Raw genomic sequence first — 27,900 nt, forward strand, 5'->3', positions numbered from 1 at the left:
AAGAGTATCTTTGATAGATAAACATAAATAGATGATAATTGTAGGCGGAAGTGTAGTTGTCAGCTGTAAGGTTTTGTTTGGATACACATTTTGCGTTTTAACTTAAAGTAAAAAATAAAAACGACGCCTCTTTCCTTGACGAGGTTTCCTCTTCTTTCCATTTACATACCTTTAACCGCTGCCCTTTACTAAAACGAAGCCTAGAACACGTTGTTCTGATTTAAAAACTATAACAACTTAATTAATTAAAATATTTAAGAAAATGTTTTTTGTAGGTACGCAAAATCGAACATAAATTGCAATAAAAAAAAAATAAACTTCAAATTCAAAATGGCTACAAATCATAATACGACGTGAACTGTCAGCTGTGTAGTAATTTTTGTTTCTTTGTGTTTTTTAAACTTAAAAATGTTATAATTTCGATGTAAATAACGAATATGGGTGCAAAAGACTCAAAACCTTGTTTTATATCTTATGAAGATGCAGAGAAACGAGGTACTTATGAGTGCAATAGTTAAAAGTGCGTTGTTAGATTAGGAGTATCTTTCAGCTAATGTGTCGTTTTATTTGCAGTGTCTGAGAGTGAATTGAGACGTATTCGCGAGGCGTTCAAAAGATGTGCTGGTGCGAACGGGACGGCCTTGAGCTTGGACGTGTTTGTCCATGAAGTGTTGTGCGACGGTGTGCCATACGAGGTGGCAGAATGGCTTTACCAGGCTTGTGGGGGCACTAAGCGAGGCATTGGCTTCCGAGACCTGCTGCGTGGTATCGTGGTACTGACTAAAGGCAGCCTTGAAGAGAAAATCAAGTAAGTTTCGGCACAAATTCCTATTTGATTTCTTATTGGATTGTTGTTCAAACTTATTGTTACTTTGTAGGTTTTTATGGACACTGTATGTAAACAATCAGAGTGATAATGGCACATATATATACAAGAAGGATTTCGCACGCGCCCTGCACCTGGAGAACACATCATTGCCAGTCACAGGGGCACAGAAGAGTGCCGAGATACTTCTTGGTCTATTTGGAACTGGAGAAAAAGTGACATTTGAGCAGTTCCGGTCCTGGTTACTGATACATAAAGATGCCACTGTTCTATCGAAATGGTTGTTGGCAGACAGAGGGCATGTGGCACAGGAACTGGAGACCCCAACATTCTATCAAAGTTTGGCAGGAGTCACCCACTTGGAAGAAAGGGTAAGTGTTTGTTGAATTTTCTTTATAACTTTCGATTCATTACAAACTAATTGTTTACATAAACATACCTAAAGTGTCTGGTGTAGACTTTATTATCAATATGTTATGAAAACTGAAAAAAAATTTTTGAATTTACTCTAAATGCTTTCATAAACTTTAATACATTAGTATTGGGGCCAATATGCCTTCTCTCTTCATTTTTTGCCAGGTTTAAGGCAACTTGTATAACATAGACCTGACCCTCCCTTGCTTTGTTACATGGCCATCTAAGGTGTCCGTCAATGGCTCATTCTGTAACCTAAGTAAGTTGCACAGATGTGGTCATTACAGATCACTCCTGACCATTTGAGTATCCTTATGGCAGATATATGAAATTGAGTTTAAAAATTTTATTTGGATGTCTAGAGTATTTAGAGATCTTTTTTTTAAAATATTTAATGGCAATATTATATCTAAAATGTTCGTTCCACATCTTCCTACAATCATGGAAAGCTATCAGTGTCCCATGCCATGCTATAATAAGAAGCAAAACCGCAATAGGTTATCCCGGTGATGTTAGTCCCAGTAACATCCTCACATACATACATATTGTCACGTCTATATCCCTTGCGGGGTAGACAGAGCCAACAGTCTTGAAAAGACTGAATGGCCACGTTCAGCTATTTGGCTTTATGATAGAATTGAGATTCAAATAGTGACAGGTTGCTAGCCCATCGCCTAAAAAAAAAGAATCCCAATTTTGTAAGCCTATCCCTTAGTCGCCTTTTACGACATCCATGGGAAAGAGATGGAGTGGTCCTATTCTTTTTTTCATTGGTGCCGGGAACCACACGGCACACCTCACCTCTCTGAAAATTATCCTAGGTGTGCCATGTTTACGTGTATTATAATGTTTGATATGCCAAATTAACTGATTAGATTGATATCTGATCAGGTCACCAGATTATCAAAGGAAAATCCAATGATTAAATTAAAAGTTATCTGCTTTATTTTGATATGTAAAATTTATTTATTGGTAAGTACTTTGACTTGGTCATGAAGCGCACCATACATTCCCATCTCAATATCATTCATAGCTGTGCCCGCAACTCCGTCCGCGCTGAATAGTTATTTTCTCGTTTTTTCACATTTTCCCTTATTTCTTCGCTCTTAATAGTTGCACCGTGATTTTATATAGCCTAAAGCCTTCTTATCTCCTTCTATAAATGGTCTATTTGACTTCTACTCAAAATTAAGTTAACTGCTTATTTAAATTGACTGAAAGGCCACATACAGCTTTTTGGCTTGATGATAGAATTGAGAAAGTGAATTCAAATAATGACAGGTTGCTAGCCCATTGCCTAAAAGAAGAATCCCAAGTGTATAAGCCTTTCCCTTAGTCGCCTTTTACGACATCAACAAAGAGGAGGAGTGGTACTATTATGTTTTCTATTGGTGCCGGGAACCACACGGCACATACGTTCTGTTTGCATACGTACATTAAACCCCGCTTTTTTTAAATTAACAAACATCTTAAATTTTTATCTTAGGTGTGTAGAGTTCATGTAGAAACTTTGATATCACAATATTAGTAGGTACAGGAATATAAAAGGGTATGTTAAGATGGTATGGTCATATGGAGAGGATGAATGGAAGCAGGTTGACTAAGCAGATATACAAGGAGAGTGTGGAGGGAAAGGTCGGAGTGGGAAGGCCTAGACAAAAGTATCATGATCAAATAAAGGACGTCCTGGAAAAGGGTCAGGTCAAGAGTACCCGAAACCGCCGAGCTTGCATGAATGTGGATGAAGCGAAGGAAGTATGCAGAGATCTTGGAAAGATGTAGTCTCTGCCTACCCCTCCGGGAAAAAGGCGTGATTTTATGTATGTATGTAGTTGATAGAAGTGTTAGACGCCGCGACTTCGTCCCTGACAAGACATCAAGCGTTGTCGGCGTTATTTCCGTCTATTCATAAAACCATGACCTTAGAGAGTTAGAACAATGAAGCACCCGATTTAGACTTCTACAATGACTTGGTTAAATATCATTTGTCTAGTAAATTAATTAATTTTTAATATAACTTGTTCTTTGTAATGTATAAAAGGATTAAAAAATTTACATGCATTTAATTTATGAAGAATCCCGAGCTTGTGAGCCTATCCCTTAGTCGCCTTTTACGACATCCATTGGATCGAGATGAGAGTGGTCCTATACTTTTTAAACTACACTGCAACAAGTATAAGTTTAGGAGTACTGAAAAGGACGTAGAGAAGGACTAAGTAGGACGTTGTAAGGAGTATCCCAAAAAATAAAATTTGCTTGACATTGGCGACAACGATTTTGTACGCGTAATGATGACATTTAGCTGGAGTTTGTTTTTGTGTCAAAAGCGATAGCTACTCGACATTTTCTACAAGATTGCAACGGTACTGTCTCACTTGAAACATGTTTAATTTAATTATCTATCGGTGTCGTAACTTGGCACACTTCTGGCCTTATCGAGATCCACCTGAATCGGAACTTTGCACCACTAGTTACAATGTTATAATTGACTAGCTGTGCCCGCGACTTCGTCCGCGTGGAATAGTTGTTTTGGGCATCATTGAAGCCCTCAAAGATGAATAATTTTCTCCGATTGTCGAAAAACACACAAACAAAGTATTTGCATTATTATAATTCGCAGTCACGTTTACCACGAGCGACAGTTCCAATATCTCTGTCTTGTCTGTCTGTCTGTACCTGTCGGGCTTAATGATAGTAGACGGAAGGACTTTTCCATTTTTGATGAACTATTTTTTAATACATAGTAACTACAAACAATCACGTCGTTTTCGCTTACGGAGCAGACAGAGAGAACAGTTTCGATACATCATATTCAGCTGTATGGCGTTAATAAATCCATCTATCAATATTATCACGTCTGTATCCTTTGCGGGGTAGACGGAGCCAGCAGTCTTGAAAGTCTGACAGGCTGTCATCAGCTGTTTGGTCTAATGATAGAATTAAGATTCAAATAGTGACAGGTTGCTAGCCCATCGCCTATAAGAAGAATCCCATGTTTTAAGCTTATCCCTTTGTCGCCTTTTACGACATCCATGGGAAAGAGATGGAGTAGTACTAATTTTTTTTTTATATTGGAACCGGAAACAACTCAGCTTTAAAAAAAAATTAATATAAATTCAAATTATCAAATTAGTTTTTAGTACCCCTATATAATATTGGCTTTCTAATCTAGAATATCTATAAGAAAAGATGGAGTGCCTCTTGTATTCTTGCAAATATACTTACATATAAGGAAAATAATAGAAGATAACAAATTATTACAACACATGTAAGTACTAGCATGCGTCATGTGTCTTAGAAATACGAAACATCACCAAACAATTGTTGTTTATTGCTGGTTTGCGGCATTTACTTATTGAAATTATGTTATGTACTCGAATATAATGTCAATAGAATAGAATAGATAATCACGTATAATCACGTCTATATCCCTTGCGGGGTAGACAGAGCCAACAGTCTTGAAAAGACTGCTAGGTCACGTTCAGCTGTTTCGCTTTATGCTGGAATTGAGATTCAAATAGTGACAGGTTGCTAGCCCATCGCCTAAAAGAAGAATCCCATGTTTATAAGCCTATCCCTTATTCGCCTTTTACGACATCCATGGGAACGAGATGGAGTGGTCCTATTCTTTTTTTTTATTGGTGCCGGGAACCACACGGCACATAGAATAGATTTATTAAAAAAAAAAAAAATCTATTCTATGTGCCGTGTGGTTCCCGGCATAGAAAAGATTTATTTTCAAAATTGGATACAAGGTATCACTTATTGACGTCACATCACTTGAATTCAATTGTAACTACTACCGCTTCCAAAGCGCATGTGTAGAAGAAGTGGCGGAATGAACTACACTGCAGCATTTCCATCGGACGTCATTATACAAATAATAGATCTCTTAAAGCTAAATCATGGACGAATGACAATTTACATAAACTCATGTACATATGTATGTACATTTTAAAACATTTATTTCACTCATGTAGCGAATTTATATGGGCTCCATATATTTCTTTACTAGCTGTGAGTGTGACTTCGTCCGCGTGGAATAGTTACTTTGGGCATCATTAAAGCCCTCAAAAGGTGAATAATTTTCCCCGTTTTTTTTTCGCATTTTCGAATATTTATTTGCTCCAAATAGTTGACGCGTGTTGTTATACGAGTATAAAGCCTTCCTCGATAAATGGTCTATTCAACACAAAAATAATTTTTCAATTTGAACCAGTAGTTCCTGAGATTATCGCGTTCAAACAAACAAACTCTTCAGCTTTATCATATTAGTATAGATTATGTGGGCGAATTTATGGAATCGCTGTATTTAAAAATACTGCTTGAACCATAATCGACTTATTTTGTTCTAAAGCTTAACAGGGCCTTTTATAAAATACTAGCGGCCCGCCCCGGCTTCGCACGGGTGGACATATTTTTGTGTTTTATATTTTGAAATAAATTTATTTCAAAACAAATTTATGCCTATGTCACTTTTGAAGGTCTATTCTATATCTGTGCCAAATTTTATCAAAATCGGACCAGTAGTTTTTGAGTTTATTCCACACAAACATACAAAAATACAAATCTTTCCTCTTTATTATTAGTGTGGATAGAATTTTAAGACTACTGGTTCTGTCTACCCCACAATGGATATAGACGTGATTGAATGAATTATTTTAAAACAAAGTCTGCACTATGTCTGTTTTTTTTTGTATTCGTAAACCTTTAACCTTATTTTGTTACGGATTTTATTTTTTATAGTAAGACTAGCTGTCCCGGCAAACGTTGTTTTGCCATATAAATAATACTTAAGTAATTTCTAGTTAAAAAAATTGTTAAGGATGGACAACCCTTATCACTAAGGGTTATCCCTTATCACTAAGGGTTATGAAAAATAGATGTTGGCCGATTCTTAGACCTACTGAATATGCTCACAAAATTTCATGAAAATCGGTCAAGCCGAAACGAACATTGTGACACGAGAATTTTATATTTAAGATTGATTCAAGAAGATGGTCTATATAACTTCAGCATTGCACTCGTGCGCAGCCGAGGCGGCTCGCTAGTTATCAAAAAAATTAATACATAAATGTGAAATCTTTTGCACAGGACATCATAGAGCTGGAGAAGTTCTTCTGGTCTCTCCGCAACAGCGCGCCCACTGGCCAACTGGACGCTGAGAGTCTGAGTCCTCTTCTATCACCTCCTCTGCCGAGATCTGCTGTCACCGGGTTCTTCCTGGCCTTCGACGAGAATCGAGATGACCATGTGGACTTCAAGGAGCTCTGCTGTGGCCTCAGCGCGGCCTGTCGTGGTCCGAGGACGGAGAGACTGAAGTGTGAGTACTAGGATACCATGGTAGTTAAAGAGTATGTAAGAGGGAGGTGCTGAAAGTCAGGATTTGAGTTAATTGACCAATGTACTGTGTGGACTCATCTCGCCTGAGAGACTGTAGTGTAAGTACCAGGCTAGCTTTTTACTTATATATACATACATATGGTCACGTCTATATCCCTTGCGGGGTAGACAGAGTTACCAATCCTGAAAAGACTGAATGGCCACGTTCAGCTATTTGGCTTAATGATAGAATTGAGATTCATATAGTGACAGGTTGCTAGCCCATCGCCTAAAAAAGAATCCCAAGTTTGTAAGCCTATCTCTCAGTCGCCTTTTACGACATCCATGGGAAAGAGATGGAGTGGTCCTATTCTTTTTTGTATTGGTGCCGGGAACCACACTGCACTTTTTACTTTAGAGAATAAAAGAAGGTGTTTAAAGCTCAAAGGGACGCTGAGAGTCTCAGTCCGCTTCTATCACCTCCTTGTGTGAGTGTGAGTACTAGGCTACCATGATTGTTAAGGAGTGACGTAAGAGGGAGGTGCTGAGCCAATGACACGTGATTGTAATTCGAGTACCAGGCTGGCATAGTTATTGAGAAGTTTCAAAGAAGGTGGTAAAAATCTTGTTTGGCTTTAACTCTACGTGAATATTGGTCTTAGACCGTTTCTATCACCGCGTTTACCAAGGTCTGCAGTCACCGGGTTCTTCCTGGCCTTCGACGAGAATCGAGATGACCATGTGGACTTCAAGGAGCTGTGCTGTGGCCTCAGCGCGGCCTGTCGTGGCCCGAGGACGGAGAGACTGAAGTGTGAGTACTAGGCTACCATGATTGTTAAAGAGTATGTAAGAGGGAGGTGCTGAAAGTCAGGATTTGAGTTAATTGACCAATGTACTGTGTGGACTCATCTCGCCTGAGAGACTGTAGTGTAAGTACCAGGCTAGCTTTTTACTTATATATACATACATATGGTCACGTCTATATCCCTTGCGGGGTAGACAGAGTTACCAATCCTGAAAAGACTGAATGGCCACGTTCAGCTATTTGGCTTAATGATAGAATTGAGATTCATATAGTGACAGGTTGCTAGCCCATCGCCTAAAAAAGAATCCCAAGTTTGTAAGCCTATCTCTCAGTCGCCTTTTACGACATCCATGGGAAAGAGATGGAGTGGTCCTATTCTTTTTTGTATTGGTGCCGGGAACCACACGGCACTTTTTACTTTAGAGAATAAAAGAAGGTGTTTAAAGCTCAAAGGGACGCTGAGAGTCTCAGTCCGCTTCTATCACCTCCTTGTGTGAGTGTGAGTACTAGGCTACCATGATTGTTAAGGAGTTACGTAAGAGGGAGGTGCTCAGTCAATGACACGTGGTTGTAATTCGAGTACCAGGCTAGCATAGTTATTGAGAAGTTTCAAAGAATGTGCTAAAAATCTTGTTCGGCTTTAACTCTACGTGAAGAATGGTCTTAGACCGTTTCTATCACCTCGTTTACCAAGGTCTGCTGTCATCGGGTTCTTTCTGGTCTTCGACGAGAATCGAGATGACCATGTGGACTTCAAGGAGCTGTGCTGTGGCCTCAGCGCGGCCGGTCGTGGCCCGAGAACGGAGAGACTGAAGTGTGAGTACTAGGCTACCATGATTGTTAAGGAGTTTATAAGACTGAGGCGCTGAAAGTCAGGATTTGGGTTAATTGACCAGTGTACTGTGTGGGCTCGCCTGAGAGACTGAAGTGTAAGTACCAGGCTAGCTTTTTACTTTAGAGAATAAAAGAAGGTGTTTAAAGCTCAAAGGGACGCTGAGAGTCTCAGTTCGCATCTATCACCTCCTTGTGTCAGTGTACTAGGCTACCATGATTGTTAAGGAGTAACGTAAGAGGGAGGTGCTGAGCCAATGACACGTGATTGTAATTCGAGTACCAGGCTGGCATAGTTATTGAGAAGTTTCAAAGAAGGTGGTAAAAATCTTGTTTGGCTTTAACTCTACGTGAATATTGGTCTTAGACCGTTTCTATCACCTCGTTTACCAAGATCTGCTGTCATCGGGTTCTTTCTGGTCTTCGACGAGAATCAGGATGACCATGTGGACTTCAAGGAGTTGTGCTGTGGTCTCAGCGCATAAAAGAGTGACCACAAAAGTATAATTTTGATTTTTTTTACACCAATACTCCGAAATTATCTGAATCAGTATCAAAATTAAACCAATTTATTAAACTATTTAATACTAGTTCAATCATAGCGATCAGTTTTGGCTGTTGATAAAGTGCTAATTATAGAAATATATTTTTAACCTATAACGTATCGGTCTTATCTGGAGGAAACGAGAAAATGGACCAAGTGGATGTATGATTGTATGTTTCACATACATATGGTCACGTCTATATCCCTTGCGGGGTAGACAGGGCCAACAGTCCCGAAAAGACTGAATGGCCACGTTCAGCTATTTGGCTTAACGATAGATGTATGTTTCACACTCAATTATAAATTATAAACTTTTGTCCGCAACTTCGCTTCACGAATTAAACGCCACTTACAAAAAGCGATGAATATATATATACGCGCCAACGACACGCGCGAATATGGGTTGCCTACAAAAGAATACAGGTCTTCCGCAAATCCCACGGGAGCTATAGTTTTGCCCGGGATTACAAATTATCCTTTGTCCTTCTCCAGACTCTTAATTATATACCTATACTTACGCAAAATTTCAAGAATATCGGTTCAGTAGATAACGCGTGAAGGGGTAACAAACAAACAAACAAACTCTCGAATTTATGATATTAGTACGGATTCACACGTCGAGCGTCTGTTATCGCAATTACGTAAAAAATGTTCGCTAGGAAAAGGTGTTTTTCAACAAAGTTCAAAGTCGCATAACATGTGTGAATTAATTATATGTATATACAAACACTCACACAATCCCAACATATAAATGAATGCGAAAGTGACTTGTACATTTTGTTTGTGTTCACAAACCTTTATAACATGTTACGCATTAGAAGTTTAGGACTCACTAATTTCATCACTATGCCAGACAGAGGTTCTTAATGGAACTGCTCGTAAAAGCCAGTATCTACGTTAATACGTATATACATACATATAATCACGTTTATATCCCTTGCGGGGTAGACAGAGCCGACATTGAAAAGACTGATAGGCCACGTTCAGCTATTTGGCTTTAAGATAGAATTGAGATTCAAATAGTGACAGGTTGCTAGCCCATCGCCTAAAATAAGAATCCCAAGTTTATAAGCCTACCCCTTAGTCGCCTTTTACGACATCCATGGGAGAGAGATGGAGTGGTCGTATTCTTTTTTTCCTATTGACGCCGGGAACCACACGGCGCTATATAGAAACAAGTATTTAGTAGCTAGTATTTAGCGCGCCGCGTGAATTTAGCGCCATCTACAAAAAGAGAAGAATTTAAATTAAACACCGTCTAACAAAAAAGCGACTAAAATAGCAACACCTAAAAAAATAATCTAATTTAACGCAACCTACGAAAACCGACGAATTTAGCGCCGCCTACAAAAGTTTACAGTGTTTTCAGATCTCAAAACTCACAGGAACTAAAGTTTTTACTGTGACGAAAGGTGCGCTATGTCCTTGTCCAGACTCTTAATTATACTTATACTAGCGACCCGCCCCGGCTTCGCACGGGTGCAAAATTATAAATGTTATTATACATAAAAACCTTCCTCTTGAATCACTCTACCTGTTACAAAAAACCGCATCAAAATCCGTTGCGTAATTTTAAAGATTTAAGCATACAGACAAACAGACTAAAATAGCGACTTTGTTTTATACTATGTAGTGATACGTAAATTTTCGAGAAGATTGGTTCAATAGTTAACCCGTGAAGTGGTAACAAACAAATAAACTAACATAATATTTGTTGTGATGTGAGCGATACCGCTGGCAAAAAGCTGGTGGTGTGTTTGTATCGTGTAAAGAAATAACATTTATTTGCATAAGGCCTCAAATCGTTGCATATTAATAGCGCGCAGGCGCACTTGACCGATTTTCATGAAAGATAACAGAATAAGAAGTTATTCAATGCACTAGAAATACAATATGTTACGGCTTAGAAAGCCGCGCGCTCTATCATTCATCAAGAGCAAACAATATCAGCCAATAACAGGGAGAAGTCTAAATCGCGCAAGCAAAGATTTTTCGGATTGGCGCATATACATCACCTAGCCCGGCGGAAGATCTTTCCTTTGGTGGCGGTCGGGGCCGGATCATCGCTCCGGAGACAGTGTAGACCTAGTGGTGATTGGAAGCATCACCTCCTTCATCACCAACTCCCAAAGTTCCATAAAGACCTTTCGAATGATTATGATTTCGAGTGAAATACGGACAAACACATGTACACTTTCATATTTATACTTTTAGATACATACATACATATAGTTGCGGGATAGACAGAGCCAACAGTCTCAAAAAGACTGAAAGACCACTTTTAGCTGGTATGGCTTCGTAATGGAATTGAGATTCAAATAATTATAGATTCATACGAAAATAGCTGTACGAGGCCTATCGGCCTTCAAGACTGTTCAAGGCACTGTCTACCCCGCAAGAGATATAAACGTGAATATATGTATATATATGTGTATGTAGTGCCTCCGTGCAATACGCGAATAGTCTGGGAATTTATTGGTCGTTTAGAGATAACGTATCGCGTGCTAATCGTCCGATAACTTTAATTGTTCTTACCGATGTTTGTAATTACAATTGTTTGTTGTTCGTACCAATTATGAAAATCAGATTCAACCGGCTTGAATAAAAGGTCATGTTCAATATTGGTACATACATACATACAGTCACGTTCATATCCCGGCGAAAGCGGAACTAACAGTCTTGAAAAGGCTTGGAAGGCCACGTTCAGCTGGCTATGGTAGAATAGAAAAAATAATTCTAAAATACATCGTTTGAGGATATAAAAACACATGACTTTAAATGAGTAATATATGTATATAACGATCCATCTCTTTCCCATGGATGTCGTAAAAGGCGACTAAGGGATAGGCTTATAAACTTGGGATTATTTTTTTAGGCAGGACAGGCAGACAGGCTAGCAACCTGTCACTACATATTTAAATCTCAAGTCTATCATTAAGCCAAACAGCAGTCTTTTTAAGATTGTTGGCTCTGTCTACCCCGCAAGGGATATGGACGTGATTATATGTATGTATGTATTATAAAATGTAATTGGAAGCAAGACTACGAATTTGAGAAAACGTGATGTATTGAAATTAATACTGCGAACTGATAGAGGTCATATTGCAATCAATGCTGCGAACCTGAGAGAACACGACGTATTGGAATCAAGACTACGAATTAGAGAAAACATGATGTATTGGAATTAATGCTGCGAACTGATGGAAATCAGCATCATCAAACGAGAGATATAGAATCAATACTAAGAACCTGATGAAACACGGGCATAGGAGGCGAAAACAAGATCTGGAAAATACGGCGGCGAACCAGAGTAAATGAAATCGGAATCTATGCTACGAGCTGGAAAAACACGACGCATTGGGGCTAATGCTGCAACTGGAAGTGTACAAGAAACACGTCACTTTAGAAACAACACTACAAACGAAACGTGTGACATCAATATCTCAAACTGGAAGTACTCACATTAGAAACAACGCGGCCAACTTCAGAGAAAGCCACAGGTTGAAGGCAAATTTGCATGACAAGAATAAAGATCTGAAACAGCCGACCGACCAACCACAAAAATAATCGAAACGGGGATAAAATTCCTACATAATAACGAAGGCCTAATGAAATCCTACACTACAAATTCTTTAGAATGGGCAGACATCGCGACTAATAACAAAAATCATCTCAGCAGCACGAGATTCCTACGAAATAAATGAAACTGATAACGAACCGTTAAAACAAGAATTAGAAAACAAGGAAGAAGGAAACACGCAACACATCAACGCTCTCCTCCGTCGCAATACCCGTCTTCCTTAATTCCTATATTGGCTATAGGCTGTATAGTCGGTCGATTGTGGTCGACTGGTTGCGGCTGGTCGGCCTTCCTCTCCCATCCCCGAGCGTGTCACTCCCTATAAAATCTGTGCCCCCTGGTGTATCCAGCTAGACTGGGTCAGGCTTTGCTTGGCTGGGTGTGGTACCAATGTTCATGTTCATGTTCATGTATTATAAAATGTAATTCATGAAATAATATTTGGCCGTGAACTTGTAAAATGTTTCCAAACAACTTGTCAAAACCGTGAAGGTGATGGGTTAGCAACCTGTCACTATTGAATCTCAATTCCATTATAAAACCGTACAGCTGAAAGTGACACTTCAGTATTTTCGAGACTGTGGGCTCTGCCTACCCCGTATGGGGTATAGACGTGATAATATGTGTGATAAAATCACAGACATTCAATGTCAGTTGAGATTCGTTCCTGACCTAGATAAATGTTATTGGGATATGTCCCCCCGAGGGAATTTGTTATTCCGAATCGGATAACGGGACTTGCGCCGGATAAATTTGTTTTATTCATGACTTGCAAGGACCATATACATTTATATACGCGGGTGAAGTCAGCCGTCGCCCACGTGTTCATACAATTTTCTTTTCTTTATCTATCTTCTTTTGTATAAAAGAGAGTACTGGCTGAAAAAGTGAAAAGTTAAAAGAACTTATTCGTAAAATACCTTTTACGACATCTACGATATCCATGGGAACGTGATGTCCTATTCTTTTTTTTATTGGTGCCGGGAACCGCACGGCGCCAAATAAGTGAAAACATACAAATAAAAACACTTGTATCTATTCCTTGTATTTTACATTCAAATAAAGAGTGATTTTTATCAGAGATCGGTACTGTAATGATAACAGCATTGCATCACAAGTTATAATTAAAATTAGCATTTTCCATTGTACTGATGATGGGTGGCCACACGTTTAAGATATACTCGGATGTTTTATATAAAAAAAAATATTATTCATATTCAAAGTTTTTATTCATTTATATTGGACATTTGAGCAACTCTAAATAATTTAATTATCATATCTTTTGGTTTTTCACAACATAGGTTGACGATAGCTTGAAACTAAGTTTACTGCCACTTCCAAAGCGTTAGTGCAGAAGAAGCGGTAACAAACTGCACTGCAGCATTTTCTTCAATAACTTCAATATCACAATTATCCAAATTTATATATATGTAGACGATAGAATGCATTGTTATGGTTAATTGGTTTATACGAAATTTGATAAAAACTTTACAATATAAAGAAGTTAAAGATTAATAGTATACAATTTGCAGAATTCTAAACCTTTCTGCTAGTATAGCACATATTCTACATGTTAAAGTTACTTGTCTAGTGATCCAAAGCAGTGATACAATTTTTGCGTCATTCAATTAAGAAAAAATATCTATCTTTAATGGAAATGTATTTATTTTTTTCGTACATAAGAAAGAATTTATTTCTTTCTTATTGGTTCATAGTTTTTTATATTAGTTCATACAAATGGGTTTGGCTGAAGCTAGCAACACGGAAACACTTTAACTTTAGACTTACAAATATTTTGAGTAACCCTTTAATGTAAAAATAAATGAAGCGAATAAAAAATATATATTATTCGTCTACGTTTCAATGTGGTTACCCTAAATGTAAGAGTATTTATGGAGTGACTGATGTTTACTCAGCAAATAATCTCGTCGGCTGATTATTATGGTGTTGTATTAGATCATACTTACTATTATTATTGTTAGCTCAGCGGCGATGTCAACGTTGATAAAAAGTAAGAGTATAGAGATGGTAATGTGGAACTGAAATAGGAGAGATGTTTTTGTTCGTTTTTGTTTTTTTTTTTTTTTTTACATATAATACTGATTTGAGTTAGCCTCGAAGTAAGTGCGAGACTTGTGTTACGAGATACTAACTCAACGATACTATATCTTATAATAATAAATACTTATATAGATAAACATCCAAGACCTAGGCCAATCAGAAAAAGTTCTTTTCTCATCATGCCCTGACCGGGATTCGAACCCGGGACCTCCCGTGTCACAGACAAGCGTACTTACCGCTGCGCCACAGAGGCCGTCAAAGATGTGAGGAAGAAGACTGTGGAGTCTTCCTCCTCTTCAGGCCATCGCTTAACGTGAGACTCTATCTTTCTGTGGAGAAAGATAGGGTCTCACGTCAAGAGATGGCCTTAATAAATCGAAGAATGGCTACCACGTTATCCAGTATAAAACTGGACATAAATTGTCGAATGGATTTCTGGAGAAATTGTTTACAAAATACCTATTAAATGTCCGCATTGAATCGGGTCTTGTAGAAAGCTTAAGTAGCATGTTGAATTAAAATCGTTAATTATAATAAATATGAATTGCGGTGAATTAGTTCACTGTCCACTGTTAAGAAGATTCTTTAATTCCCAGAGGTTTCATTCTTCTTCCTCCTTGGGTTAGTCCTGGTTACATTCTCCTCCTCCTCCTCATCCTCTCTAAAAAGAGGAGCCCGTCGCGCGCCTTTTACGACCATAATTTTGGGTTGGTTGAACGGAGAGGTGAGGATGCATCCGAGACTGAAGCCAGGAGGACCCTGGATTGGATGAGTCAGGTTTTAACACGAAGCGACTCCCATCTTACCTTAGCAACCTTGCCGCCATTTTAGTAATTTTCAAAGATAGTTTCCAAGAGGACGTTAGATAATTTATTTACACAATTTTATTTTTTCTTCGCAGTCTGCTTCAAGATCTTCGACCTGGACCGAGACGGGGTGCTCAACAAGAAGGAGCTTATAGACATGGTCGGAATTCTTTGTACCGTCGCGAACGAGAGCCTCAAGCAACAGGGCTCCAGGGCGTCCACCCCGGACGGAGACTCCGACGGGGACAAGACCTTCGACCCTGAAGTGGTGCTGCTGAACTTGAAGGAGAAGCTGATCTCTGTCAGCAAGGATGGGAAGCCTGTGTTTCAATTGGGCCCGGGTGCTGAGCAAGATATTGTTATTTTAAAGGTATTTTTGCTATGATCCAAACTATACTAATTATAAAGAGAAATGGTTTGTGTTTTATGTTTGTTTGTGAGGAATAGACTCAAGAACTACTCAAGCAATTTTGATGAAATTTGACACACAGATAGTAAACTATTTTACTGGGAATTCCGACCGGAGCGAAGCCCCGCGCTAACGTTAGTAAGTTATATTCGAACTGCAACACACGCAGCTGTTTCGCTTTTTATTATGAGGTGGAAAGAGACAGCGATAGTTTGTCGCGCGATAAAAACGGCATCGTGCGTCCCGTGCTACGATGGCAAGTCAGAGCTGTAACAAACTGTATGTATTCGGTACTGAGTAACGAAACGTTACTCTCGAATGTATTTCGTTAATCGCACGATTTCGTTCCTCGCAACGAGTACTCATTTTTATAGTAACGAATACATACGGGTTTGCTTTTTCTCGTTACTTTTACACCTCTACAAGTCAATCACCTGAATCTTATCCATCTTTACCTCCAACAGGACCCCCCGGAGAACGAAGGCGTGATCCCATCAGACACGGCCCTAGCCCTGGAGGACTTCCTGATCTGGAGCGTGGAGTCGGCGGACTCGCTGGTGACTCCGTTCCTGGAGCTGGTGTTCGAGGTGTGCCACATAGTGCTGGGCCTGAGGCCGCAGTGCAAGCATCGGGAGAGGGACATTGGTGAGTTTGTACGAGTGTTTTGTTGAATTGAATACCCAGGAGTACATACATACATACATACATAAAATCACACCTCTTTCCCGGAGGGGTAGGCAGAGGCTACCTCTTTCCACTTGCCACGATCTCTGCATACTTCCTTCGCTTCATCCACATTCATAACTCTCTTCATGCGGTTTCGGGTACTTTTGACCTGACCCTTTACCAGGACGTCCTTAATTTGATCAAGATACGTTCGTCTAGGTCTTCCCACTCCGACCTTTCCCTCCACACTCTCCTTGTATAGTACCTACTCCCGGGGATATTACGTTTTACGTGGGAATTTTGGCAATTGCGGCTTTAAGATTGTTGGCTCTGTCTACTCCGCAAGGGATATAGACGTAATTATATGTATGTATGTTTCATTAAATAATAGCATATTACTCTGATCACGCGCAAACAAATCGTAACAACGTTGAAGGTTTTCTAAATGAGACGTGTTTAATTAACGCTTTGTTCTATAAATGTTGCGTCACTTATTAGATAAAGGTGGTTGATGATCGATGATGTATTTGTTTCAACATACATACATATCTATATGCCCCGCAAGGGATATAGACGTGACCATATGTATGTTAAAAACCACGTCTTTATCTATTACTGGGTAGACAGAGTCTTCATCAACTTTTCTACTGTTAAGGAATATTTTAACATACATATCGTCCCTATCCCTTACGAGGTAGACAAAGCTAACAATCCCGAAAAGTCTGGAAGGCCACGCTCAGCAGTATCGCAGTGTTACAACAAGGTTAATCTTAGGTTCGAGGGCAGCTCACACTCCTGGCAACGAAGCGGTAGGCGATGGCACCGTGTGGTTTTAGTGGGTTCAAGCCCCACATAACCCGTCCGGCTTCCCGTAGCCGGCCGGGTAGACGAAAGTCTTTCCACACGTAAAAAAAAAGGTTAAGGTCTTAGGTTAAATATTTTATGGTTGGTGTAACCTTTGATATCATTGGAGTTTCAAGCTTACAAATTCAAATGCCGACTTATTTTCAGTTCTCGGCTGGCTCCGTCGCGAGGTTCAACGCGGTTACTCCGTGGGCCAGTTCTGGTACCTGGTGGGGGCAGAATGGTGGGGGAACTGGTTGGCTTACACCGCAGCCGGATCGGAAGGCTGCTGTCGAAGCCAACCTCGTTTGGACGAGGCTATCGTTTGCGATGAGAGCTTCACGAGTAATTCCACCGGTGAGTCCTGAATCGCGCTATTGAGATTTTCTCCTCAGGGTATATAGGTCAAAGTGGAGGTTTGTTACTTGGCACGTTGGATCGACGTGCTTACACTATTGGTAAAATGACAATTCGTTATTCTGCCATTTGGCTTGGTAGCCTCTTCACTGGAGAGGAACATTGGCTCCCCCTATAAATACGCTACTATCCAAGACTCCAGAAGTAGGTAAATGAATCAGGTAATGTTAATAAAGGTTAAGGAAGCCAACTTCGTTTGGACGAAGCTATATTATGCGATGAGAGCTTTACTAGTAATTCTAAGGGTGAGTCCTGAATCGCGCTATTGAGATTTTCTCCTCAGGGTATATAGGTCAAAGTTAATGTAGGTAAGGTAGCACGTTGGATCGACGTGCTTGCACTAATAACTAGACTTCATGGTTGCGTTTTCTCCTTTGAGAGAAGCGCGGGGTCTGCCTATGAAAGCCATGTAATTACCTGACTCGTCCCAGAGTGGATAAGTCGGTAACTATCATTATTAGGAAATAATGAAGTCAAACATTCAAGTGTTCTGAAGTTCCACATTTAGACAACTCTTTTTGATTTTATTTAGGTCACTTTTCCGATTTTGATATATTTCTTCTGAATTGTTTTTTTTCTACAGCCGTGTCGGTTACGGAATCAATGGGCTCTCTGCTATGGCGGGACACAGCTTCAGTGTGCTCCGCCAGCAGCAGCGGCGTCAGCAGCGCCGCCAACCACCGCAACGCTGCGCACCCCGGGCCCGTCGACAACAAGCGGCTGCTCGCCGAAGACACTCTCAAGGTGAGTGTGCTCAGCTCTGTGTGACGTCACCACCACCGCAACGCGGCGCACCCCGGGCCCGTCGACAACAAGCGGCTGCTCGCCGAAGACACTCTCAAGGTGAGTGTGCTCAGCTCTGTGTGACGTCACGACCACCGCAACGCGGCGCACCCCGGGCCCGTCGACAACAAGCGGCTGCTCGCCGAAGACACTCTCAAGGTGAGTGTGCTCAGCTCTGTGTGACGTCACGACCACCGCAACGCGGCGCACCCCGGGCCCGTCGACAACAAGCGGCTGCTCGCCGAAGACACTCTCAAGGTGAGTGTGCTCAGCTCTGTGTGACGTCACGACCACCGCAACGCGGCGCACCCCGGGCCCGTCGACAACAAGCGGCTGCTCGCCGAAGACACTCTCAAGGTGAGTGTGCTCAGCTCTGTGTGACGTCACCACCACCGCAACGCGGCGCACCCCGGGCCCGTCGACAACAAGCGGCTGCTCGCCGAAGACACTCTCAAGGTGAGTGTGCTCAGCTCTGTGTGACGTCACGACCACCGCAACGCGGCGCACCCCGGGCCCGTCGACAACAAGCGGCTGCTCGCCGAAGACACTCTCAAGGTGAGTGTGCTCAGCTCTGTGTGACGTCACCACCACCGCAACGCGGCGCACCCCGGGCCCGTCGACAACAAGCGGCTGCTCGCCGAAGACACTCTCAAGGTGAGTGTGCTCAGCTCTGTGTGACGTCACCACCACCGCAACGCGGCGCACCCCGGGCCCGTCGACAACAAGCGGCTGCTCGCCGAAGACACTCTCAAGGTGAGTGTGCTCAGCTCTGTGTGACGTCACGACCACCGCAACGCGGCGCACCCCGGGCCCGTCGACAACAAGCGGCTGCTCGCCGAAGACACTCTCAAGGTGAGTGTGCTCAGCTCTGTGTGACGTCACCACCACCGCAACGCGGCGCACCCCGGGCCCGTCGACAACAAGCGGCTGCTCGCCGAAGACACTCTCAAGGTGAGTGTGCTCAGCTCTGTGTGACGTCACGACCACCGCAACGCGGCGCACCCCGGGCCCGTCGACAACAAGCGGCTGCTCGCCGAAGACACTCTCAAGGTGAGTGTGCTCAGCTCTGTGTGACGTCACCACCACCGCAACGCGGCGCACCCCGGGCCCGTCGACAACAAGCGGCTGCTCGCCGAAGACACTCTCAAGGTGAGTGTGCTCAGCTCTGTGTGACGTCACCACCACCGCAACGCGGCGCACCCCGGGCCCGTCGACAACAAGCGGCTGCTCGCCGAAGACACTCTCAAGGTGAGTGTGCTCAGCTCTGTGTGACGTCACGACCACCGCAACGCGGCGCACCCCGGGCCCGTCGACAACAAGCGGCTGCTCGCCGAAGACACTCTCAAGGTGAGTGTGCTCAGCTCTGTGTGACGTCACGACCACCGCAACGCGGCGCACCCCGGGCCCGTCGACAACAAGCGGCTGCTCGCCGAAGACACTCTCAAGGTGAGTGTGCTCAGCTCTGTGTGACGTCACGACCACCGCAACGCGGCGCACCCCGGGCCCGTCGACAACAAGCGGCTGCTCGCCGAAGACACTCTCAAGGTGAGTGTGCTCAGCTCTGTGTGACGTCACGACCACCGCAACGCGGCGCACCCCGGGCCCGTCGACAACAAGCGGCTGCTCGCCGAAGACACTCTCAAGGTGAGTGTGCTCAGCTCTGTGTGACGTCACCACCACCGCAACGCGGCGCACCCCGGGCCCGTCGACAACAAGCGGCTGCTCGCCGAAGACACTCTCAAGGTGAGTGTGCTCAGCTCTGTGTGACGTCACGACCACCGCAACGCGGCGCACCCCGGGCCCGTCGACAACAAGCGGCTGCTCGCCGAAGACACTCTCAAGGTGAGTGTGCTCAGCTCTGTGTGACGTCACGACCACCGCAACGCGGCGCACCCCGGGCCCGTCGACAACAAGCGGCTGCTCGCCGAAGACACTCTCAAGGTGAGTGTGCTCAGCTCTGTGTGACGTCACCACCACCGCAACGCGGCGCACCCCGGGCCCGTCGACAACAAGCGGCTGCTCGCCGAAGACACTCTCAAGGTGAGTGTGCTCAGCTCTGTGTGACGTCACCACCACCGCAACGCGGCGCACCCCGGGCCCGTCGACAACAAGCGGCTGCTCGCCGAAGACACTCTCAAGGTGAGTGTGCTCAGCTCTGTGTGACGTCACCACCACCGCAACGCGGCGCACCCCGGGCCCGTCGACAACAAGCGGCTGCTCGCCGAAGACACTCTCAAGGTGAGTGTGCTCAGCTCTGTGTGACGTCACCACCACCGCAACGCGGCGCACCCCGGGCCCGTCGACAACAAGCGGCTGCTCGCCGAAGACACTCTCAAGGTGAGTGTGCTCAGCTCTGTGTGACGTCACGACCACCGCAACGCGGCGCACCCCGGGCCCGTCGACAACAAGCGGCTGCTCGCCGAAGACACTCTCAAGGTGAGTGTGCTCAGCTCTGTGTGACGTCACGACCACCGCAACGCGGCGCACCCCGGGCCCGTCATATATTATATACATCCTATTACACCTGATAATGAACAATAAGCAGTTTTTGGTTGAGGACTATGTTGAGTTTGGTTATGATTATGTATTATTAAATGCTCAAACAAAACTCTTTCGATTTGAAGCCTAAAAATAGTTTCATACGTTTTAAGATAACGTCATCTAATTTGGCGTCCTTTTTCAAGTTGCTCTGTCGTAACAAGAAATAAACCTTCCGGGAAGGGTATTTATTTTTTCGAGAGACATGTAATAATAATATGATTGACTCTCCCCAGGTTCGCACGCTGACAGGTGAAGGGGGTCACCTCCGGCGGGACGTGGCTCTGTCCCAGAGCCTGGACTTCGAGCTCATCCCGGACAAGCTGTGGCGCGCCCTCGCCAACTGGTACTCCGGCCCGCACCCGCTGCCCAGGCAGGTCCGTCACACACACAGCGACACGGCGCACACACAGTCACACTCGCACACACACTATACTCACCGCAGCCTGGACTTCGAGCTCATCCCGGACAAGCTGTGGCGCGCCCTCGCCAACTGGTACTCCGGCCCGCACCCGCTGCCCAGGCAGGTCCGTCACACACACAGCGACACGGCGCACACACAGTCACACTCGCACACACACTATACTCACCGCAGCCTGGACTTCGAGCTCATCCCGGACAAGCTGTGGCGCGCCCTCGCCAACTGGTACTCCGGCCCGCACCCGCTGCCCAGGCAGGTCCGTCACACACACAGCGACACGGCGCACACACAGTCACACTCGCACACACACTATACTCACCGCAGCCTGGACTTCGAGCTCATCGCGGGCAAGAGCTTTATTCTAGTGTATAATGCACTTTTAATTGATGAAATTTTAATTAAAAAAAAGAAAAACCCTTAAAATAAAACTTACATAAGTGACATATGAATAAAGAGATCTATATTTGTAAATTGACGTGCGGTGAAAATGCTACGGTGTAGTTTGTTCCGCCGCTTCTTCTACACATGCGCTTTGGAAATGGCAGTAGTTATAATTATATTTAAGTGATGTGACATCAATACTTGATACCTTGTATCCAATTTTGTAAATAAATCTATTCTATTCTAATGAAATTGTTCTATTCTATACTTAGCCGTGTATATTTACACGGCATGTGATGAGTGACATTCAACCACATTTTTTCTCAGCAGGAGAATACAAAAAAATTCGTCCTGTTACAGGTGATTCGACCGCCTAATTCTGACGTGGAATTGGAATTGTACCCCCTACAGTTGAAGATATACCGGCACATATCCAACACGCAAAGTAAGTGAATAACTGGACTATATAAGATTTTTACCAAAAACAAGCGTAAGACGTTTGCATTAAAAAAATTCGTGTAACTAATCTACCCAACAGAACAAGATGGAACTTGTCATAGGAAGTAAAGAAAAGTTTGTCCAGATGGGAAAAATATAATAAATATATGGGACAAATTACACAGATAGAGTTAGCCTCGAAGTAAGTTCGAGACTTGTGTTACGAGATACTAATTCAACGATACTATATTTTATAATAAATACTTATACAGACTTTTTTAAATGTCACCCTGTATACATAAACATCCAGAACCCAGGTCAATAACCAAATCAGAAAAATGTATGTATACATACATAAAATCACGCTATATGTAGAATAGTATATAGTATATATATATATTTTCCATGTGTGTCAGGATCGCAGCCCGCCACGCTGGGCGGCGTGGCGGCGCTGGGCGGGGCGTCGCTGTACAGCAGCGTGCCGCTGGCGCCCGCGCCGCCCGACACGCGCCTCGCCTACACCGCCGCCTTCTCGCGCCTCGCCACCGTGCGGCAGGTAGGTGTGGTGGGCAGCCGGCTGTGTTGTGGGCAGTCAGCTGTGTTGTAGGCGGCCGGCTGTGTTGTAGGCAGTCAGCTGTGTTGTAGGCAGTAAGCTGTGTTGTAGGCAGTAAGCTGTGTTGTAGGCAGCCGGCTGTGTTGTGGGCAGCCGGCTGTGTTGTGGGCAGCCGGCTGTTTGTGGGCAGCCGGTTGTGTTGTGGGCAGCTGGCTGTGTTGTGGGCAGCCGGCTGTGTTGTGGGCAGCCGGCTGTGTTGTGGGCAGCCGGCTGTTTGTGGGCAGCCGGTTGTGTTGTGGGCAGCTGGCTGTGTTGTGGGCAGCCGGCTGTGTTGTAGGCAGCCAGCTTATTAATTACTGTAATACCGTGTGTGGGGACAAAGATATAATCACTCTCATTTTTAACTCATATTCTTTTATACTCAAAAACTACGTCACACGCTTTATTAAAGAGCAATACTACAAAATGAAATTAAAACTAAACATGTAAATAAATGTCTGAAAAATTAATTATTTTTCTAGTATCAAGATCAAGTAAAGGACAGAGTTGTCGAGATCGCTCAGCTGAATGAATTGTGTCGTGAACCTCTGAATCTTACGCGTCGCTTTTTCGCCGGCCGGGGTGATATGACGTATTTAGGATCGTGGATTTTGATACTTTAATTTTTTTCGTACTTTCTGAAATATGCACCGATAATTTTCTTTTCACGTTTTTAAATATCCTTTAGATGAGTACACTTAACTGTTAAATTTATGCAGTTGAATTAAAAGTCACCCTGTATAATTTCTGCTTAAAATACAATTGTGTAAGAATATGAAAAAAATTGTCAGGTGAGCGAATTCCTGTGCGCGTCCCTGGGATTAGCGCGGGAGGACATGCGGCTGTGGCTGCTGGGCGAGGACGGCAGCGTGCTGCTGGACGACGACAGGCCCTCGCTGCAGGCGCTGCGGCTGCGGGCCGGCAGCCGGCTGCTGCTGGAGGTGCGCGCCGGCGACCTCACGTGGCCCGAGGAGATCGGCGCTCTGAGGTACCGCACACACACACACACACACGTCTACATCCCCGCGGGGGGGACAGGCGCTGCGGCTGCGGGCCGGCAGCCGGCTGCTGCTGGAGGTGCGCGCCGGCGACCTCACGTGGCCCGAGGAGATCGGCGCTCTGAGGTACCGCACACACACACACACACACGTCTACATCCCCGCGGGGGGGACAGGCGCTGCGGCTGCGGGCCGGCAGCCGGCTGCTGCTGGAGGTGCGCGCCGGCGACCTCACGTGGCCCGAGGAGATCGGCGCTCTGAGGTACCGCACACACACACACACACACGTCTACATCCCCGCGGGGGGGACAGGCGCTGCGGCTGCGGGCCGGCAGCCGGCTGCTGCTGGAGGTGCGCGCCGGCGACCTCACGTGGCCCGAGGAGATCGGCGCTCTGAGGTACCGCACACACACACACACACACGTCTACATCCCCGCGGGGGGGACAGGCGCTGCGGCTGCGGGCCGGCAGCCGGCTGCTGCTGGAGGTGCGCGCCGGCGACCTCACGTGGCCCGAGGAGATCGGCGCTCTGAGGTACCGCACACACACACACACACGTCTACATCCCCGCGGGGGGGACAGAGCTAAGTCTCGAAAAGACTGAAAGGCCAACTTCGGCTGAATGTTCTACCTACCCTATGTTCTTCCCCGGACTCTTAATTATATGTTCATTCATTCGTTCATACAATCACGTCTATATCCATTGCGGGGTACACAGAACCAGCAGACTTGAAAGCTTAGCCCATCGCCTAAAAGTGAAATCCTAAGTATATAATCATATCCCTTAGTCGCCTTTTACGACTACTAATGAATAGAAATTGTGTGTGCTTTTTTTCTCGAGTTACGTTTTGTACGAGTGCGATAGCTAGCAACCTGTCACTATTTGAATCTCAATTCTATCTTATAAGCTTAACAGCTGAACGTGGCCTGTCAGTCTTTCATGACTGCTGGCTCTGTCTACTACGCCAAGGATATAGACGTGATTATATCTATCTATCTAATCTAATATATTTAAACGAGCAATTCTTGTTTATATATAATCAGGATCTCGGAAACGGCTCCAACGATTTTCATGAGAGTTACAGATTAGGGGCTTTTCAGCTCAAGGAATCGATTTATCAAGGTCCTATGTTCGAGAAAAGCTCGGTTCCCAAGATACATATATAAACATTTTAAAAACCGCGTTTTAAGAAACTATAGAGTAAGATCCCAGAGCCGTAAGACACAACTTATTTTCTAAAGAATGGCTCTTTCGATTCTCAGTAGTCTTTCATGTACTTTTAATACCTGCATGTTTGTGAGACTTGCCCGGTGACACCTGCGCAGGTACCAGGCGAGAAAGGTAACTAAAAATCACAGTTACTTAACTTAAATTTTTATGACTGATTTTTATATATATTTTATAGACTATTACTCTGAAGTCATATCAGAAAAGTCAGACGCTTTCCATGCGCCAGAACTTTTGTCAGACGCTTTAAAGCTCTATCAAAAAAAAATTAACTTAATTTATTTTTAAATGTCTTACTTTCATATATGTTATTCAGATAACTATTACAAAGTTGTATTAAATCAGTCAGACAGTTTGTAATGACCAAACACCCCTTAAACACAAGAATTACTCAGCCTCGAGTATGAGCGCGATAGCACAATGCGCATGCGCGTCAGAGTAAAATATCTAATATTTGAAAAGTACTTACTGTTTTCAATTTCATATTTTTGCATATCTATTCAAATACGATGAAATTTATAATTAAAATAATAATAATGATTTTTAAAATTATATAACATATTGCATATAAATAGGGGAAAATGAATTTTTTGTAGCAATAGCCTTTCAAAAAGAATGATTTTTATTTTATTTAAAAAAATATATCTATTATAATAATTTCAATAAAAAAATAATTAATTATGATTAATCAATTGAATAATTATTTTATTGTCTCTTTATCATCTTCATCATCAGTTAGATTGTCGTTGCTGGCAGAATTTTCCGTAAAAATAAAATCATAAACAATTAAAAAATAGTATAGTAATAGTAAACCTATAACATATAAATATAAGTGAAAGGCGACTAAGGGATAGGCTTACAAACTTGGGATTCTTTTTTAGGCGATGGGCGAGCAACCTATCACTATTTGAATCTCAATTCTATCATTAAGCCAAATAGCTGAACGTGGCCATTTAGTCTTTTCAAGACTGTTGGCTCTGTCTACCCCGCAAGGGATATAGACGTGACCATATGTATGTAGTCTACTTTAATTTCGACACCACCGCAACGGCTTCGATGGTCCAGTGGTTAGCGCGTGAGACTGTGAAGTTGGCGGTCCGAGTTCGAGTCCCAACAATAATAAGATATATATTAATTTTTATTAAAAATATTTTTTTTTGTGTTGTTTGAGTATTTATTAAAAAAACTGAAAATCAAAATACTACATATAATCATACGGTAAAACTATTTTGTCTGTACATTTAATATTTTGACTGAAACAAATAGAGAATTTTTTTTACATTTTTGTCTGTCTGTCTGTATCAGACTGTATGATTAAGATTCAACTCGAACTTTACGCGGACGACGTCGCGGGCAACAGCTAGTATGCAATATATTATATTATTTTAAAAATGATTAATTATTATTTTAATTATAAATTTCATCGTATTTGAATAGATATGCAAAAATATGAAATTGAAAACAGTACATAAGTACTTTTCAAATATTAGATATTTTACTCTGACGCGCATGCGCATTGTGCTATCGCGCTCATGCTCGAGGCTGAGTAATTCTTGTGTTTAAGGGGTGTTTGGTCATTACAAACTGTCTGACTGATTTATTACAACTTTGTAATAGTTATCTGAATAACATATATAAAAGTCAGACATTTAAAAATAAATTAAGTTAATTTTTTTTTGATAGAGCTTTAAAGCGTCTGACAAAAGTTCTGGCGCATGGAAAGCGTCTGACTTCTCTGATATGACTTCAGAGTAATAGTCTATAAAATATATATAAAAATCAGTCATAAAAATTTAAGTTAAGTAACTGTGATTTTTAGTTACCTTTCTCGCCTGGTACCTGCGCAGGTGTCACCGGGCAAGTCTCACAAACATGCAGGTATTAAAAGTACATGAAAGACTACTGAGAATCGAAAGAGCCATTCTTTAGAAAATAAGTTGTGTCTTACGGCTCTGGGATCTTGGACTACTATATCAGCGCCATCTCTGGTAGACCGAGCAAAGCTCGGTCAACCGGGTACTGAATTATTATATTATAAAATTATATGAATAAATGAAAAGGTGCATGTTTAAAATCTTTGAAAATTCCCATTTGTTCATTACCAGCCTTGAAGGCGGTTCCCGCGCCACGGAGAGGCGGGAGACGCTGACGACGGCGGAGCTGGCGGGCGCCACCGGCCTCCACAACCTGGGCAACACGTGCTTCATGAACGCCGCCATGCAGGCGGTGAGTCACCCCCCCCCCCCCCCCCAAATTTGTAAATAAATAAATAAATGACGGCGATTTATTTATTTATTTCTTTCTTTCCTAAGTATATAATGGCTTCCACCGGACTTCTGTGATTCTGCCAATATCATGGTTTGAAGAGACACGAAGTTACAAAAATGGACGGTATACAATCTGAAAGGAGAAGGTTAACAAATGTACAAACACAAAAAGACAAACACAACAAGTAGGTATTGTTAGTACAAGAGAAGACAAGTTAATGGTTATGATGTGGTCATTTATTTATTTATTTACTACTAGCTGTTGCCCGCGACTTCGTCCGCGTAAATTTCGAGTTGAATCTTTGATCATACAGTCAGATACAGACGGACAGACAGAAAATGTAAAAAAAAAATTCTCTGTCCGTTTCCGTCAAAATATTAAATGTACAGACAAAATATTTTTACCGTTTTATTATATGTAGTATTTTGATTTTCAGTTTCACTACATAGTATAAAACAAAGTCGCTATTTTAGTCTGTTTATCTGTATGCTTAAATCTTTAAAATTACGCAACGGATTTTGATGCGGTTTTTTGTAACAGGTAGAGTGATTCAAGAGAAAGGTTTTTATGTATAATAACATTTATAATTTTGCACCCGTGCGAAGCCGGGGCGGGTCGCTAGTATTTTATACAAGGTGTGTCACTTGACGGCTCTGTGGCGCAGCGGTAGCTAGCTTGTCTGTGACATTGGAAGTCCCGGGTTCGAATCCCGGTCAGGGCATGATGAGA

General features: G+C 42.9%; 1 protein-coding gene across 1 annotated transcript in view; it reads left to right on the top strand.

Moving 5' to 3' along the window:
• The first annotated feature begins 317 nt into the window (after positions 1–317).
• LOC106133247 (ubiquitin carboxyl-terminal hydrolase 32) overlaps positions 318–27,900 on the top strand; it is a 58,476-nt gene continuing 30,893 nt past the window's right edge. Inside the window, exons 1-13 of the mRNA XM_060950621.1 lie at positions 318–495; positions 574–808; positions 879–1,197; positions 6,335–6,563; positions 15,285–15,559; positions 16,063–16,243; positions 17,276–17,464; positions 18,108–18,268; positions 21,082–21,222; positions 22,008–22,092; positions 22,502–22,641; positions 23,469–23,665; positions 27,009–27,129. Coding sequence (XP_060806604.1) covers positions 438–495; positions 574–808; positions 879–1,197; positions 6,335–6,563; positions 15,285–15,559; positions 16,063–16,243; positions 17,276–17,464; positions 18,108–18,268; positions 21,082–21,222; positions 22,008–22,092; positions 22,502–22,641; positions 23,469–23,665; positions 27,009–27,129 — 2,331 coding nt within the window. The 5' untranslated portion in view covers positions 318–437. The remainder of the gene's footprint in view (positions 496–573; positions 809–878; positions 1,198–6,334; positions 6,564–15,284; positions 15,560–16,062; positions 16,244–17,275; positions 17,465–18,107; positions 18,269–21,081; positions 21,223–22,007; positions 22,093–22,501; positions 22,642–23,468; positions 23,666–27,008; positions 27,130–27,900) is intronic.

This window comes from Amyelois transitella, chromosome 22 (genome assembly GCF_032362555.1).
Source record: "Amyelois transitella isolate CPQ chromosome 22, ilAmyTran1.1, whole genome shotgun sequence".
Classification (NCBI taxonomy): domain Eukaryota; kingdom Metazoa; phylum Arthropoda; class Insecta; order Lepidoptera; family Pyralidae; genus Amyelois; species Amyelois transitella.